This window comes from Rissa tridactyla, chromosome 20, assembly GCF_028500815.1.
Source record: "Rissa tridactyla isolate bRisTri1 chromosome 20, bRisTri1.patW.cur.20221130, whole genome shotgun sequence".
Taxonomy (NCBI): Eukaryota; Metazoa; Chordata; class Aves; order Charadriiformes; family Laridae; genus Rissa; species Rissa tridactyla.
This window is the reverse complement of record NC_071485.1, coordinates 6,819,602-6,836,330: the sequence shown is the minus strand read 5'-3', so window position 1 is coordinate 6,836,330 and position 16,729 is coordinate 6,819,602. Positions and strand designations below refer to the sequence as shown.

The following is a 16,729-nucleotide window of genomic DNA, read 5'->3' as shown; positions in this document are numbered from 1 at the left end:
CCCGCCGGCTCCGGCCGCGCCGCCCCCGCCCCGGGGGGGACTGCGGGGAGCCGGGAGCCGAGGCGAGCGCGGGGCTGCCCGCAGCCCTCCAATCGGGGCAGGCTATGCAAATGTCAGCCCTTATTTGGGAGCAGGCTCCTCCCCCTTCCCGCTATGTGCGCTCCCACCCCTGTAACCCATTCATGGTGACCAGTTTGGGAAAGATCGGCTCTTCCCGGGCGTAGTGTGTAATCAGACTCTCTTTAGCTCCATTTCTTCCTTTCTTTTACAATTCATCCCGCTTTTTTTTTTTTTTCCTCCTCTCTCCTGGATTAGGCAGCGATCAATCCTTCTCCCCGTGTCTGTTGAGAAACAGGTGATCCTTGTTAACAGCGATCAGTTTCTGGATGCAGTTTCCTCTCCTGCGTTTGAAGGATGATGATACCAGGCAAGACTGAATCAGCATAACTTTTACTTTGCAAGAGGAAAAACTTTTTTTCCCCTATTTGAAGGCATTAAAACACGTAGCATTTAAAAGCAGAAGAAGTTGGTTTTAAAGCTGAACTTCTCCACTTTCCTGGGATTTGTGTGTGTCAATTACAAAGGCTGCGTCTTTTTTTTTTTTTTCTTTTCTCCTCCCTTATCCCCCAAAAGGAAACTGTTGCTAGTTGGAATAGACTTTTTAAATGTTTGGGATTCAAGATACTTTAGGAAGAGGACCAATTCTGAAAGATAAATCTCTAGGTTCTGAAATGGATTCCGTCAGGTCCTGGGTCAGAAACGTTGGGGTTGTGGATGCAAACGTAGCAGCACAAAGGTAACTGTGACTATTTCTCCCCCGCTCTTCCCCCGCTTTTTTTTTTTTTAAGCAAGCCTTTTCTTTACTTCCTGTTGTTGTTTGTATTTGATATTAAATTCATTTTCTCCCTTTCTGTCTCCTTTCCTCCTCCCGGTGTCCACTAGTCAGTGAAAATTCAAGATAGTATAGCTAGAGTTAGGGAGAAGCGCTCCAAAACCGGGGAGCATCCAGAATCTTAAAATGCAGTGCGGGGATCAGATGACAGAGAGATCGGATCATTCTTTCTTTTTATGCACAGGGGGAAGGCGGGGGGGATTCGTTGTACCTAGCGATACCGACTACTCCTTCCTGCTCTCTGGGTCAGACAGCCGAACAGGAGCGGACCAAGTTAGAATTAACTTAAATGCAGATCTTTCCCCCCGTCTCCCTCCTCCCCGGCCCATCTTGTTTTACTTAATTCAAGTGGCTCTGTAGCTACCGTAGGCATTGGCGAAATCTTTACCCGTGGATTGAAGGCTGCTGGCTGCTGACCGAACCAGGCAAGCGGCGAGCGGAGCGCGGTTCGGTGCCGGATGGCGGGGCAGCCGAGCCGGCAGCTGGGCAGCGCCGCGGCGGAGCGCGGAGCCCCGCGGGCGCTCGGAGCCGCCGGTTCCTGAGCAGCCCTTCACGCCTCAGCCTGCTCGCGTGTAGCACCTGTACGAGAGGTCTCTGATGACCTGAAATACCAGTGAACGTGCCGAACCGGGGGCTTGTCTGTTTGTTTTTCACTTGTTTGGGCGGGATAGCTTCCCCTCCCTTTTCTCTTCCCAGCCAAGTCGGCGCAGGACCGTTATTCCAGTCTCTTCCCCTTAGGGGTAAGATGATGAAAACCCTTTTAGGTAAAATATTTTTTTTCTTCTTGCCCTCTGGATACTTTTTTTTTTTTTTAATAAAAACATCATAGTAGCGTCGGGGAAGGCTAAACTGGTCCTGGGACTAAGTTGGGTTTTATTTAATTTAGAGACAAGGTGAAAGGCATGTAACAGCAGATGGGACTTCAAATGAAACAGGGATGTTGTAGAAAAAAGTACATCCATGCCCCCACCCGCGGCCTGATCCATGAGCAAGGTTTTCCAAGCACTATGGGAGGAGTTATCAGAGTTTTATGAATGTCGATAGACAGTTTAATAAATACGAAGTGGGGGGTAGGAGAAGGGGTTTATTCCTGCGGAAACCGAAAGTAAAAGGAAACGGCTCCTAAGAAGCCTCTAATTGCGAGAGCGGTGGGGATGCAGTCGAATTGTGCTGGGTGGTGGCATCGCCAGGTTTTTTCAGACGTCCATAAAAACCCCAAGAAATCCGAGTTCTTACATGCAGAATGAGAGGAAGCCCCAAACTAGGTGCAGTTGTAGCGGATGTGGTGAGTTCACGCTGTACCTATTTGGCAATGGAAAACATAGGGAAACATCTGTAGTTCTCCGAAAGAGTCAAATACTTTTGCCAATGCAGTGGAGCTATTTTGGGGACTGAAACCCGAAGCTGTTCTCACTCCTAACTTGTCTGGCAGATAGTCTTAATCTCTCTATTAAGTAATAGGGAGGTGCTCATGTGCACCTATTTTCTCTGCAGTAGATAGAAATCGGCATTAGGGAGAGGGAGCTACAACTAATTTCACTAAGAAAGGTAGCTGCAGTTAGGGATATCGTGGATACACAAAGCGTTTGAATCGTTCCAAGCCGGGAAGTGTGAGGGAAACGTCACTGCATTTTCTGCAATCAGAGACAAGATTTGGGCAAAGGCTAATTAACTTGAGTCTAAATTCTTTCAATTTAAATCAGAAATTGAAAATGCAGGCATCGGTTCAAATATGTCAGTGACTAAAGACTACATTGACAAACTTAGCTGCTGAGGAAAGTGGATGCTCTGCTTGAAACTAGTTGTCTTTTACCTAAACTGTCGGTGCCCTCAGGTTGGCAGTCCGCTTGTAGGAAATGTTTTAAGGTCGCTTGTCTTCTCCTACAGGAAAAGTGAACGATGCTGCGATGTACAGATAGCACTTATGATATGTTACATTTACTTCCCACCCTGCGCGTTGCATTCCAGAAATGAGTGTGACAGGCAAGAAGAGAATAGGTAGAGGAGGAAGTACAACACTTAGTGCATTTAGCAATAACCGATCTCTTAACGTTCAGGCTCTGTAAATTATTATTGTCCTCAGAACGTAGCTATAAAGACATCGGTGCCAAGCCGAAATGAGCGTTATTTGACAGCTCCAAACTCGGGCATCTCCCCCCGCCCTGGCTCCGGGCTCGGTCGCCCCCAGCCCTCCCCGCCGTCCAGCTTTGGGAGCGCAGCCGCTGTGCCGGCCCGCGGCGGGGGGAGAGCGCCGGGCTCGGGGGCAGTGATGACAAGCGACTGCTCGTAGCCTCATGTGGCACTCGCACAAGGTGGACGATTCCCGGCTTCTCTATGAATATGTTCTGCTTTTTCTGTTGTTGTTTTGCTGTAACTGCTGCACAACCTGGTAATGTCTTTGTCTCTCCCCCCACACCCTATCCCGTATGTTTCCTCCACAGCGGAGTAGCTTTGTCCAGAGCTCACTTTGAAAAGCAGCCACCCTCCAACTTGAGGAAATCCAATTTCTTTCACTTTGTTCTGGCTCTCTACGACAGACAGGGGCAGCCCGTGGAAATAGAGAGGACAGCTTTTGTGGACTTTGTAGAAAATGATAAAGTAAGGCTTGTTATCTTTCTTCTTCCTCTTTTCCTCTCCAAATTTGATCTTTTCTTCTCCCCCCGTTGAGCTGCTAACTTTTAATACCTGTTGTCCCTAACAAAATACAACCAGCTCTTGGTCAAGGGTTCAGGTGCTTTGGTAGAGCTGTTGCCCTGTGTGCTGCTGTAGTTAAAAAGGCTTGCAAGCCTCTGCTGTATCGGGAATACAATGGGAATTTCATACACCCGCTAAACATAGAATAAAAAAATTAATGGGGAACAAATGTGCTTTTTTTTTTTTTCTGGTATCTACCAGATCTGCCAAGTTTTATTAGTACCCCAACAGAAGCGGAATCTGACCTGTAATATGTTATATTAGCTGTTGAGTTTGATTATATGTATTTCTTAAGACTCCAAAGTCAAGGGCAGGACTTGAAAAGCATTTGCTTTTGGATTTTAGATCCATGTGGTGACCACTTCACACTGTTTTTACAATTATTTTCTTAGTCACGGACAAGATTTTTTTAATTATGAAGGATGCTCATAAATAATTATCTTCTAGGAAATTACAGTAAAAAAACACGCAAGCAACATCCCTGTATCTCAACCTACAGGAAGTAAATATCAATAATGACTCAAAATAAGACTATTGGAAAGTAATGAAGACATTAAAACCAAAACCCACTGAGCTTTGCCACTATCAATCTGCTTTATATTAACTGACTTGAAGTGTACAAATTCATCTCAGTGTATTGCCTTGAAAAAGTTGGGAGCATAATAGCAAGTAAGAGAGGAAAAGAAGTTCTTGAACTCCTACAGCAAAAGATGTCAGCAGTATTTTGTAGTTTGTCCTGGGTCATTCGGAAGGTTAATATATCCCAATCAGTGGATTCACCTCTCAGAATTTTAATGAACTTTGTTGTCGCTTCCATCATGATTATCAGCTTTTGCATTTTAAATGTGCCAAGTGTAAGTTCTGGAAGAATTTTTTTTTTTAATTCTCTCTTTCCAGGAGCAAGGCAATGAAAAGACGAACAACGGCACGCATTACAAACTCCAGCTCCTTTATAGCAATGGTGAGTCCTCTTTCCATTCACCTTCTGTATGTTGTACAGGGAGGCAAGGTTTGTAGGTGCTGTCACTGTGATTTCTAAAATATACATAAATTTCCTTGCACGATGCCCCTTCAGTGTAGGGATGAGCTCTGAAGTTTACCTGGTGTGGATGGACTTGGGAAACACACTAGAGGAAACAAAACTAAATGGTATTTCTGAGGCTGTTTAATAAGGCACTAGATGAAACTACATGGTTTTGTTCTGATGTTTAGGGAAAGATGCATGTAACAGCATTATTTATTACTCTTCTCTCTCGCTCTAGGTGTCAGGACTGAACAGGATCTGTACGTTAGGCTCATTGATTCAGTCACTAAGCAGGTGAGCATAGCTAATATGTGCCGTGCTATCCTGTCCCGCCTCATCCTTCCTTTTTTCTTTACACTGCCCTGCATGTTTTTTCTTCTCTGGTTCATTTTTGTCTCTTGTTCATCTGTATTCCAGAACTTATTTTTGAGGGCAATAGAAAAGTAATGCTCTTAAGTCTCTCTTTTTCCTCTATGGATTGTAGGTTTTTATCCACTTTTTATCAATATTTATGTATAAGCTGCTTTCCCTGCTCATAAAGGCTTTGGGGGAAGGTATTTATTTGCCAGCGATGGTGAGCAATGGTAAAAAGCCTTCACCCCAGAGCTGAATATTGTGACAAATAAGTAACCCCCTGATGCTACTGCCTTACCCCTTTTCTTAATTTTTGTAGCCTATAACTTACGAAGGACAGAACAAGAATCCCGAAATGTGCAGAGTTTTGCTTACCCATGAAGTCATGTGCAGGTAAGATGACTTTATTAACATCATACCATTTGTTAAGTTTGTTTCCATAGATGCTAAAATGGCCTTTCTGATGAAGTTGTAGGTAGGAAGAGTTTATTTTGTTTGGGTTTTTTTTGTGTCAGACAGATTCTTTGTGTAGGAAGACTTTTTTTTAACATGTGGATAATGTTTGATTTGGGTTCAATACAGATATTTGGTGTTTTTGATTGTTGTTGTGTTTTGTTTTGTTTTTTTACTGCAAGAGATTTAGCAACCCCAGGTCTGCAGTTGGAGCTGCGCTATTTTTGTTTAAACTAGGCCTTTGTGTGTGTTGTTTAAATCGAGACTTTTCATATGCTTATTTCTCACAAAATTCCTGTTCACCTTTTGAGAATGAGCGGTTTAACTTCCAGATTTTTACCTGGAATCTAAAAGGCATTCTTCATGTAATTTTCTCTGGTGAAATATTTTAATTTTCTTAATTAAATTATCATCATTAATGTTCTTTAATTTTGCTTAGTTCTACTCCGACCAAAAAAGAAACCCCTCAAACCAAAACACAAATCCTTCTGTTCTATACCGTCTAAGCAATATTTAGGGGACTTCCACCTTTTAATTAAAAAGACACTATTTTTAGCATGTAAAGTTATAAATTAGAGGGTAAAATGAGTTGAGGATGTTTTTAATAACATTTGTATAAGTATAAAGTTACATGTACCTTATGTATGTACATCGTGCTTCCATGGTAACTTATTACTTTTCCTGCTCTTGTGTAATTAAATTTTTTTCAATACGTATAACAATGCAAACAGTCAATGTTCTTATATTAAAATGTGTTAAATTGTGCATAGAATGTTCTTTCAGAAAATGAAAGGCAAAACCAACCTTGACCTTTATTAAACACAGTTTGTGATTTATTGTATTAGTGGGAGGGGGTTAAGCTATTGGACTGAATGTTGCTTCTTTTAATGTTGCAGTTTGCTACTTGATTATTTATTTATTTATTTTTAACTAGCTTTTTAAGTTAATATAGTAGTAAGAGCAGATTATTTGGACAGACTTCTCGTCAAGGGAAAGTCTCGGTCTCAGTACTCCACAATTATGTCAATTGTTCCATTACTTTTTAAATATAATAAGGATCAAGTAAATGTATAGCGTTTATCTGTTGTGCTTGCTCTCATTAATTAAGAAAATGAGCACTGTTACTTTTGACCCACAGTCACACATGTATGCACAAACACAGCGTATATCACGTATAAGATGCATACGGTGCACTTCACAGGAAAGGACCTGTAGATGTAGTAGCCAAGATCAAAGGTATATATGTTACTTCCTGGCACATCTAGAACTTGCATACGTATTTAAATATATATGCTATCCATATTGTTGAAAGTCTTCACTATAACTAGGTGAACGTTAGAGACGCAAAACCTTTGAATTGCTATGCAGTTGGGTCCTTGTTTGTGATAACAAAATAACAGCATACTTCATCTTTCTCCACTCTTCCTGTATAGAGTGCAGTTCTACTGTAGATGTTAAAATATTTCAGCAAACACCAGCACCTTCCCATCTACATGTACTTCTTTAAAATAAAATTATTTTGGCTTTTTCCCCTGCTTCCTTTCTGTGCCTTTATAGTATCAGACGCTCTGTTTCAGCTTTTATATACCTGGCCTCCACTGATGCCTATAAACGCATTCCGTGCTTGATTTAAGGTAGTGTTCTACAAATGTAAACCATTATTCCGATTATACTGAACTTTCCTGCTTGATAGATTAGCCAAGGAAGAACTACAACTCGGGGATGTTCTTTCCATGTAAAACACAGATTAGTGAACGAAATCAAAAGCGCTCTGTAACCTAATCAAGACATTTGATTTTAAATGTCGTGTTTTCCTAAAGTATCTCTGAACAGGATGCTGCTTATTCCAAAGAGGCATTACACATATCACTTTGAATAATGTCAGGGGAATGGATCCAACTCTAGTTAAACTTGACATTTTATTTTATTTCTTTTAAGTACAATAATCAAATCTTCCTCATTGTGTGCTGCTTAAGTGGCAGCATCAATTTTTAAAGCCCCTAGTTTAGTTTGCATTAGTAACAGTGTATAAAAATTTAATGCACTGTACCCACTCTGCTGTCCAAATTGATGCCTACTGTTTTTAAAAAGAAAGGGTCTGCCTGTCTTTTCTGCTCCTCTTCTTCCAATCCCTTGCTAGTTGAAGGTGGGCTTTTTTGGGGGTATTTTCTGTATGTAATCACCCATGCAGATATTTTTGCTGTATAGAGACGTGTGCATCCGAAACTCCGCATCTTCCACTCAGACAGTGACAGATGCGTGCTTAGCAGGAAAGTTGTCTAAATATTGATACGGCTACAACAATCTGTCATAGCAATTGAAAGTTAAACTCTCAACTCTCAATAATTAGTGCTTTCAGCGAGAGCCTCTATTTATTTATTTGCAGATCTGAAATTTTTCATTTGGGTTATTACGGCCTAATGGGAACTGTTCCTATTAGGTGGGTCTCTCTTAAATACACAGCCTTTCCCCCCAAAGGTTGGAAATCAAGGTAAACAGTCTCCTCTCCTGGAATAACTTTTTTCTCTACTTCTTTTTCTTCCAATTACCGACTAAGAGGAAACTAGTTGTTATGCTGCTGCCAGCAACCCCCTATGCCCTCAATGCTCAGAGGGTTAAAAGGTATTATAATTTGAACAGAAGTAGTCTCAGGGCCTACAGCTGGCTAATAACAGAGTTGTATTGAGTGCAAGCAAGCCCCACAGCTGTGACTTTCGCCACAAGGCTCAGACTAGACAGGAGCTCTAATCAGCTGGGCCAGGCGGCCACTGGGGCCTGTGTCTTTATCGGCCAGATGGTGTGAATTTAGACACTTTTGTTATGCAATTGCAGGGAGGAGTTGGGGAGAAGAAAACAAAACAAAGGCCACCATGCTGTGAGCTTATTTGAGTTTGAAATTAGAGACAGATTTTTTTTTTTTTTTTTTTGGGGGGGGGTGAGGAGAGGGAAGTTGAGGGCTGAATTTTAAAACCATTTTAGTCAAGTGTGAGGAGGGATAGGATGCAAGTTTGTCTTTGACATGAGCCTTCTGGGGTATTCAGTTTGTAGATCTGGTGTTGTCTGTGGTAGCTTTTTGGTTTCTGGGGTTGTTTTTAGTTTTTTTTCAGGACTGTTCATAATGTAAACCATTATTTTTCCCATGTAGATCTAGTTAGAGGGGAAAGTATAACAAGAAAAGGTGTAGAAAATAGAAGTCTTAGACCTTGATATTCTTGTTTTAAGTAAATGAGCATCTCTGAAGGTATGTTCCTAGCACAACATCGTAGCAGAAGCGTAAATATTGGTGAAGTCATGCCAATAATTTCCTTTAAGAGAATATTGTAGGCTTGATCCTGGACTGCCAGAGTTCGGGATTTTTGCCATTGACTTAAATTGAAACAAGTCAATTCTGTTACAGGCAGCACTTGCAAAACAAACCCAGTGGAAATGTTAGTGCTTGGATACTGTGATGAAATACTTGGAAATGGGGATTTAAAGATTTGAGAGGTACTTTTGCTAAAATGCTGGGCTGAAGCATCCTCAGTCTTTAAAAGCACTCTGATTTACGTGTCAACTAGTCATTCACTGGAAGTGAGTGCCTGTTTTCCCTAATCAAAAATTTTTTTCAAATACATTTGGACTCAAGAAGTGTTACAGTCAAAGGGAAAAAAATCTAGCACCCTAACAAAAATCTGTTATCCGAGTGTGATAAGAATGCAGATATTTGTAAAATGTTTGGAGAACTCTGTCTGTAAACCACAGCTTTAGAAGGAAAATTTTTAAGTATTACAAAGGTAAAGTTCCTAACTGTGAATTGTAGAAACTAAAATAAAACAAGATGCGCTTATTTCAGAACCCAGCCACATTGTACTCCAATCTCGCATAATTAATTTTAAAACACTGTGCCAAGAAATGGCAGCCTCTCTGGGAAGAGTATCTGAGCTGAGGAGACATGGTGGAGGTACTGCTGGTGTATTCCGCTTGAACTTCACTGTGGTGTAGTGCAATCAGAAATATTTTTTCACGACTATCCGCATAAGTTACATGACTAAAGGATATCTCATTTAGTATTATTGCAAAGAGAGGAAACCACTGCTGTTTCAGCTAGCTGTAAAAAAAACCAAACAATCCTCCCAAATAATAAAACACTACAAAAATATTTTAAAAATTGACTTCCTTTTGTTTTTTTATTATAGCAGCATGTAAACCAGCAAGGCCTTTTTATTCCTGGTGTTATTTCCAACGCATTGTTATATTGGACATGTCAAATTTATATTCTTCTGAGTGAGGATTTTCTGCTTTTGGGGGGTTTATTTTTTTTTTTTTCTTTAGAAAATACCTCACATTTCGCTTTTAGTACAAAAATATGCAATTTTTATAAACAAATCATTAGGCAGTGAAACATATAAAAGATGCACTTAAAACAAAGTTGGGAGAAAGAGGGAGTAGGGATATTCTTAGCTAGTGTGAATTACCATAGCTTCACTGAAGTCGATGGAGCCATGACAATTTACAGCAGCTAGAGGGGCTGCCCCAGGGATTTTTAAATATTTAGTGTATCCTTTTATTTTAAAAGGACTAGCATCGATGAATAAGTGCAGGTTTGAGGCAAAGGGAATGTAGAAATGTTGAAACAGTTAGAGCTGCTATTCAAATAGATCTGATAGTTGTATCTCATCTTGCTAGGCAATTTCAACTTGCAAATGGGAAGTTCCTGGCACACACTGTAACTTAAGGAGAAAATGAATTTTTTCATATCTGAAAGAGGTTTTTTGTCTAAATGCTTAATTTAGGTATTAATAATTGAATATTAGGCATTTAAAGAAAAAAGCTAGTCTTTCATATTTTGTACTGCCTTCAGTGAATTCAAGCTTTTTTTTTTATTATTTTTTTTTTTATTCCTCTGCTTGGAATTGCTCCCCAGTTGGAAAACTGTGGGATTCAGACTGACTTGAGAATTTTGCAAATGTATTCAGCACCTATTCTACTACTGTACAAAACCTGAAATAATTTCTTGGTTCCATATGTGTAAATTTGAACAACCTCAGCAGAATGTGAAAGACATAATTTGGAAAGGCATTTGTGTAACTGAAGGCCGAATCTGATCTGGTGACTTCTGAGGCATATGGGACTTCTGATACAGCCTACTTAAAGTTTTGGATGCCTCCATCCTCCCCCACCCATGTTAGGTTTGGTTGGAACAAACTAGCTGAGCATCAAGACAGCTTAAATCTTCTAATCTCTGTTGCTACGGATTTTTAACACTGAGAATTTCAGAGCAAGGGCTGTTTTTAAAATCTATTAAACTTTTGGTACTCAGCTGGTGTATATCGAGGAGGATTACCCGTGTCAATGAGTATATCAGTGGAAATCAAATAACTACCTCTCTCTTGATTTTAGTTTTTCTTTTTTGTCATTATTGTTATTATTAAAAATGGGAAAAGGAGGTTTAGTGATTCTGTTCTTCTTTCCTGAAGAAAGTGTAATTCCATGGGAGTGAAGAACATCTAATAGTTCCTGAGTGTAGGTTGTATTCTTCTCTACCATCTCCTGATATATCTGTGTATATATGTACACATTTGTGCATGTGCACACACACATATATACACACACAGTTATCTTTGTGTATATGTGCATGCACACGTGCATAGATGTGGACATAACACAAATATTATGCTGTGATATGTACCTTACTGCAAGCTCCTGGGGGTGACAGCATTATCTCGCATTTTCTTATTGAGTCAGATAAATATATTTAATTTATGTTGTGAGCTCATCGGAGAGAGTTCTCATTTCTGTACAATCGTGTTGGTGGCCACACAGTATAAAATGTGTATAAATACATGATTAATCTTAAGGGCTTATTGTCACTGAAACAATTGCAAAGGGATTTACAGATTAAATGGCAACCTGAAAAATACCTCTTCAGATCCTTAGTAGAATCTAAGTATGTTCAGTTTCTGTTTTTTTCATTGGTGCTACTATAGTGTCAAAGTTTTCTGTGGGTGTATGAAACTTAGGGGTTACTAGATACTTAATAATCAACAAATCAGTTATTAAAATATAGTAAATCAGTAGGTTGCTTATAGTCAGTTCTAACACCTTCTTTTGATGGAATTTTAACCATACATAACACATGATACTCATGCCTGTAATATCATTATGACATCCATTAATCGTTTATTAAGCCTTTATAAATAGTGCCTTAGTCTAAAGTGTGACCATATTGGTGTTCATTTTTGGCTGGAAATTTCAAAAAAAACTACAGGGAGCCAAGTGCCAAACTCCCGCTGGAAGCAACCAGCGTTTGGGTACCCAGTTCCCATAGTTCTCCCTTCCTGAAAGCCTAGCCAGAAATTTCTCGGTTGCTCTTCCGGACATATTGAGTCCTGAAGGTTTGCAGATGAGACTTTCAGCTGGTTGCTTTGCTATCAACCATCACAGTAATTCTTTAATTTTGGTTTTCTTTCTCTTTAGTCGGTGCTGTGAGAAGAAAAGTTGCGGCAACAGAAATGAGACTCCGTCTGACCCCGTGATCATTGACAGGTAGGAGACAAATCCTCATTTTCCTAGAAATGCAACCTCAAATTGCTGTGTGTACTTTGAGGCAGCTGAGGGTCTTTCTTGATGGTTTTCTGTCAGTGTCTGCCATTCAGGGATGCCTGGTTTGTGATTCCTGAGAAAAATGCTGGCCTAAGAGGTGGTTAGCTTTAGTCCATCCAGGCTTACCTTGACAAAATTGTTGATGTTCATTTTTTAAATTAAGTTCTCTGTGTATCATTTTCATTGTGACCAAATATGCCATGTACGCATCTAGAATATTTTCTATTCACCAGGCATATAACGCAACTGGATTACTGAGGCAGAGAAAGCTTTGAGCAACCTGGCAGCTTCAATAATATTCTTTAACAAAATGAGAATATTTTTATAGAAATGTGGGGAGGAAGGAAGGGATAAAGAGAGAAGTACAACATATTAGGCAGGACTAAAACTGAGTTTGGGGATTGTAAGCAATTTTATGTAGAACAGCAGCTTCATATATTACTCAGTTCCACATCCAGGGCTAAGTTCTTCTTGCCAGTTTCTGGGTAAATAACATAAATGGGGAGAGTAGCCATTTGTTAAATTGTGAACTGGCACATTAAAAATTGTATTTGTGAAGGCTTAGAAAACTAGCCTGTGGAACTCACTGACCCAAAGTGTTGTTTGAGACCTGGAGTTCAGCAAGATTCAAGAAGGAAAAACAAGATGACTGAGTTGTTTCAAAAAGAAATACACAACCAAGATCTCCAGGAGGAGAACGGTAAATAAAGAAAAGTCAGGAAGAAGCCTTCTCCCTCCCTCCCCCAAGATTATTCTGTAGTAACTGTTTAAAGAGTTTCTTTTCCCTGAAGCAGCTGGTACAAGGGGCCAGTGGAGAGCTGATGCTGAAGTGGATTGATTGTGAATTCAGTTTTTCTGGCTGTATGTGTCTGGTATATTCTATCTACATTCTAGAAAGCATTATTTGTCGTAGTATTTCTTGTGACTTTTTTTTTTTTTTTGGCATTCAGAATGCTCAAGCTGGTTTGAATAAAGATCTACAATTATCTCCTTTTTTTTTTTTTTTTTTCATCCCAGAGTCAATCTAAATAATTTTGGAACTTTACTGATGTGATGGGGCTCTTCCACTCCCTTTACCCTGTGGTTTTCCCTTTTAATTTTGTACTTACGAGTTGTGGTTGGGCCCAAAGTTGGAAATTCCCGCAAACTAGGCTGTTTGTGTGTGTGTAGGGGGCAGTTTCCTGACTAGCAGAAATCCTAGATATGCCATTTTGACCTTTTCTATGAAATTTCTAGCTTATTTTTGGCTGTATTGATGTTTGTTATGATTCTGCATTTGGGAACTTTCCAATCTGAAGTCTGAATTTTCTGAAAGTTGTCTGACTGCTGGAGAAGCAGCATGATGTAAGGCAGTGTATTAGCCTATGAGTTAAGACCATGAAGGGGATAGTTCCTACCACTTAAGTGAATTTGTGACCTTGAGCAAGCTCTCCATTCTCATGCAAAATGAAGATTCTGATGTTTTCAGTGGGAATTTGAGGTCTGTTGATGTAAAATGTAATGGAAGTGAAACTATTGGAAAGAACAGGGTTATTCTTTTCAACAACTGTATAAAATGTGCATCAGATGTAAAAGTCATTTGTGTGGTCCCTGAGTCCTAACCTGTCCTAAATTGCTCTAAGCCTAGAACTTCTATTGGTAATGCCCCTGCTAACAGCAACAGGCGTTCTGTTTGTATGGAAGCATCCTCTAGGTTCAGTTTGGTAGTTTCTTGTCAAGTGTCAGTTCTTCCTTCTCATCTCTGTGTGTGCATGTCTCAAAATTGCAAGTGAAATCTGGAGTTCAGTAGGGGCAATAATAAGGTAGATGAGAGAAATAAGGGGTGCAGCCCGATCAAGCTGTTTTCACGTGGTTTTAAAGGCAGCCACTAAATCAGGTTTAGACCACAGAGGAAAGAAATTATTACAAATCTGCACTGCTGTCTGGAGGTGGCATGGTTGAGTGAACAATGTGGTGAATAGAAGCTAAACTCGAAGCTAAATCTTTTTTCTTGTTCTAGCGCTAATCAGTAGTGCAGTACTAGCAAATGACTCCCTCTTCTGTACAGTTATTTCTATTCCACCATTTTACCTGGTTAAACAAGGTTTGAGGAGTGGGGGATAATCCTGTGTACTACATCTTAATCAGCACATGTAATGCAAATATAATAACAAAGTTATGCCGTACATGTCTGTGCACAGAGGAATTCACCGTCTAGTCTGTCATCCTCAGACATTTCCACAGCAGTTAAGTACAACTACTTAAGAGTTCAACTAAACAGTCTGCTCTCCCAAGCTACATTCAATGGGGCTAATCTTTCTGTCTTTCAAACAAGCAGAAAACTCTGCTGGAGAGTCATGTGTGTTCTGAACTAGCTTGGGAATCTGGGCAGCGGTGTTTTTTTTATTTAGGGCATCTTTATGTGGCTTCTTTAGAAGAACTTGGTAGCAGGCAGAATATAATTTCCGAAATGCAGCTTGCAACCATCTGCAATCATGCAGGCCAATAACTATGGAAAGATTTTCAGTTCAGTGTTGGCTTCATGGTGGGTTTTTTCTTAGTTTAAAAGGAACCACACATTTTCTTTAAAAATAATTGTTTGAAAAGATCGGTAAATGCAAAAATTTGTAACGTAACAATGCAGCTGCTACATTCTAGCATGTCTCTAGAGAAGTGAAAACCAAATGTAAAATGGAGAGAGAAGGGATTACGAAAATACATTTGTGTTATGCAGAGCCAGGTCTAAACAGTGCATGCAAAGTGAAACACGACTGGAGCTTTCCATTTAGAACAGAAGGAAAATGGAGGCCAGAGAAGAACTTGATTGTTGAGGTGCTGGTTCTCCCTTTGAGCCCAGGTTAAGTCATATGCATTGCTCCTGCTGCAAGAGAGTGTGAGAAAATTGGGGCTGGCACTCGGGAGGTGCCATCTGCATTGTAATTCCAGCTGTGTTGGGAGGGGACCTATATGGTTAAAACACGGTTTGATTATACAGCATAGAAAAGACCAACATCTTCAAAGCTATAGTAGGGGACTATCAGAAGGTGTGAGAGCAGAGATGGAGCCCAGTTTTAGGTTGAGCTGTGTATGTCTTAGGTCTAGCAGGTTCTGTGATTTGCCACTCCCACAAAGGCATACTCAAATAGGAAGGATTTGGGAGGGCACCATGTTACTAATCTCTAAACTGCTATACTGTACAAGCAGCCTGTGCGTGGCAGTTCCCTCAACAGCAAAGGAGCTGCAAGGTAGAGGGGTTTTGAGTCCGAAATGAAGCAAACTCTATGTGGTATTCAAAGGTATACTTCTGTCATGAGCGGACACAAGTTAAATTAACTACGGTGGGTACCTCTAAGGGTGGTGAAGAAGCAAGGAGAGGCATTGCTACTTCGTAGAGATAGACACCAATGCCTGTGTTATCGCAACTTTATTGTTTTTCTTTTTTGCCTGAGCTAACTAAGTGGCTGCATCTGGTATGCCTGTCTGTGCTATGATTGCAGGCTTCTGACCATGCTATAGATGCATCCTACAAACCTCACAAGACTCATGAAGCATTCGGTTGAGGTTATAACCTGCCATTCAGTGTCTCACTGAACTAAACATGCATCAAATTTAGCTGAGTTCAGAGACTACCTTCTAAGTTGCTGCAAATGAACATAACTCCATTACCAGTACAGTGTTTTCCCCTTTATTTGTTTCTCTCCCTGCTTCCTTGCTTTTTATGCTTCGAGGAACTGATGCTTAGACTATAGTGTTGGTTTACCTGTTTATTGCTGTAGGGAGGCACAAGTCATTGGTGTTTGGCAAAGCATGGAAACTTGTATCCCTGTTTAAAAAGGAAGAAATAGTTCAGTGGGAAAAAAATGTCATCCATGTTGTTGTTGTTGGGTTTTTTCTTCTCCTTGAATGAATTCCAAAAGTTCTTATGCTGAATAAAACATTTCTGCTGTGACCTTTGCTCTGGGGACTAGATTTAGATCCTAAGGACCTTGCAGTTATTTTTCCGTTTGCTCTTGGAAACTAGCACTTTTCTATATGAAAGGGAGCTGCTTTGCTGAAATCTACTGTGTATCCTCTCCCACTGACAAAGATCTGTAGTATTAGAGTATTAGTCATTAGAGTATTTAGGTCCCTGCAACGTTCTGAGTCAAAATTCCAGTGTAACTTGGGTCAGAATCTGAATTACGAATGTTCCCTCTGTCTTAACACCAGTGACACAGCTCCAGTCCTGCAATGCTGCTATAGCGGGGGACAAGAAGCAGGAATAGACATAACTCCACTGGAGCACAGGACTGAAAGGACCACCAGAACACATATGGGAGATTACATGATAGATGTTTAGTCCAGAAACATTTGCAAAATATGCCCTTGCGAGTTTTTCAGACAACGCAAGCCACTGTCACTTCTCAAAATGTTAAAGCAAGCTTTAACTTTGCATGCAAGATCAAAATTCATCAGAGCTAAATTGCTTCTAGTGTGTTCCCAGGGTGGATTTCCAGTGAGCTTAATTTCTATTTATCCTGTCTTCCTGCTTAGGTTTGACGTTAGTACCTGTGGAATTGGTAGATCTATGAGAATTCAGAAATGTACATGTTTTTGTTTCTTTTTCTCATAGCCAAAGTGGTGGTTCTTAAGGTTCCTTATAGTTCCTGGAAATTCAAGTGTGAACTTTGCATACTGACATTTCCTTCTTTGTTGAAATCGTAGACAGGGGTATGAAGTGGATGGGTTGAGGTGGCTTTCAGATAGAAGGG

General features: G+C 40.2%; 1 protein-coding gene across 4 annotated transcripts in view; it reads left to right on the top strand.

Annotated features, from left to right (window-relative positions):
• The first annotated feature begins 219 nt into the window (after positions 1-219).
• EBF2 (EBF transcription factor 2) overlaps positions 220-16,729 on the top strand; it is a 145,319-nt gene continuing 128,809 nt past the window's right edge. For 3 of the 4 annotated variants that reach the window (XM_054180779.1, XM_054180778.1, XM_054180781.1), the window contains exons 1-6: positions 220-796; positions 3,334-3,490; positions 4,484-4,547; positions 4,849-4,904; positions 5,284-5,357; positions 11,874-11,942. In XM_054180779.1, coding sequence (XP_054036754.1) covers positions 666-796; positions 3,334-3,490; positions 4,484-4,547; positions 4,849-4,904; positions 5,284-5,357; positions 11,874-11,942 — 551 coding nt within the window. In that variant the 5' untranslated portion in view covers positions 220-665. Of the gene's footprint in view, positions 797-2,040; positions 2,178-3,333; positions 3,491-4,483; positions 4,548-4,848; positions 4,905-5,283; positions 5,358-11,873; positions 11,943-16,729 lie in introns of those variants that run through there. The other variant, XM_054180780.1, reaches the window with a different exon arrangement.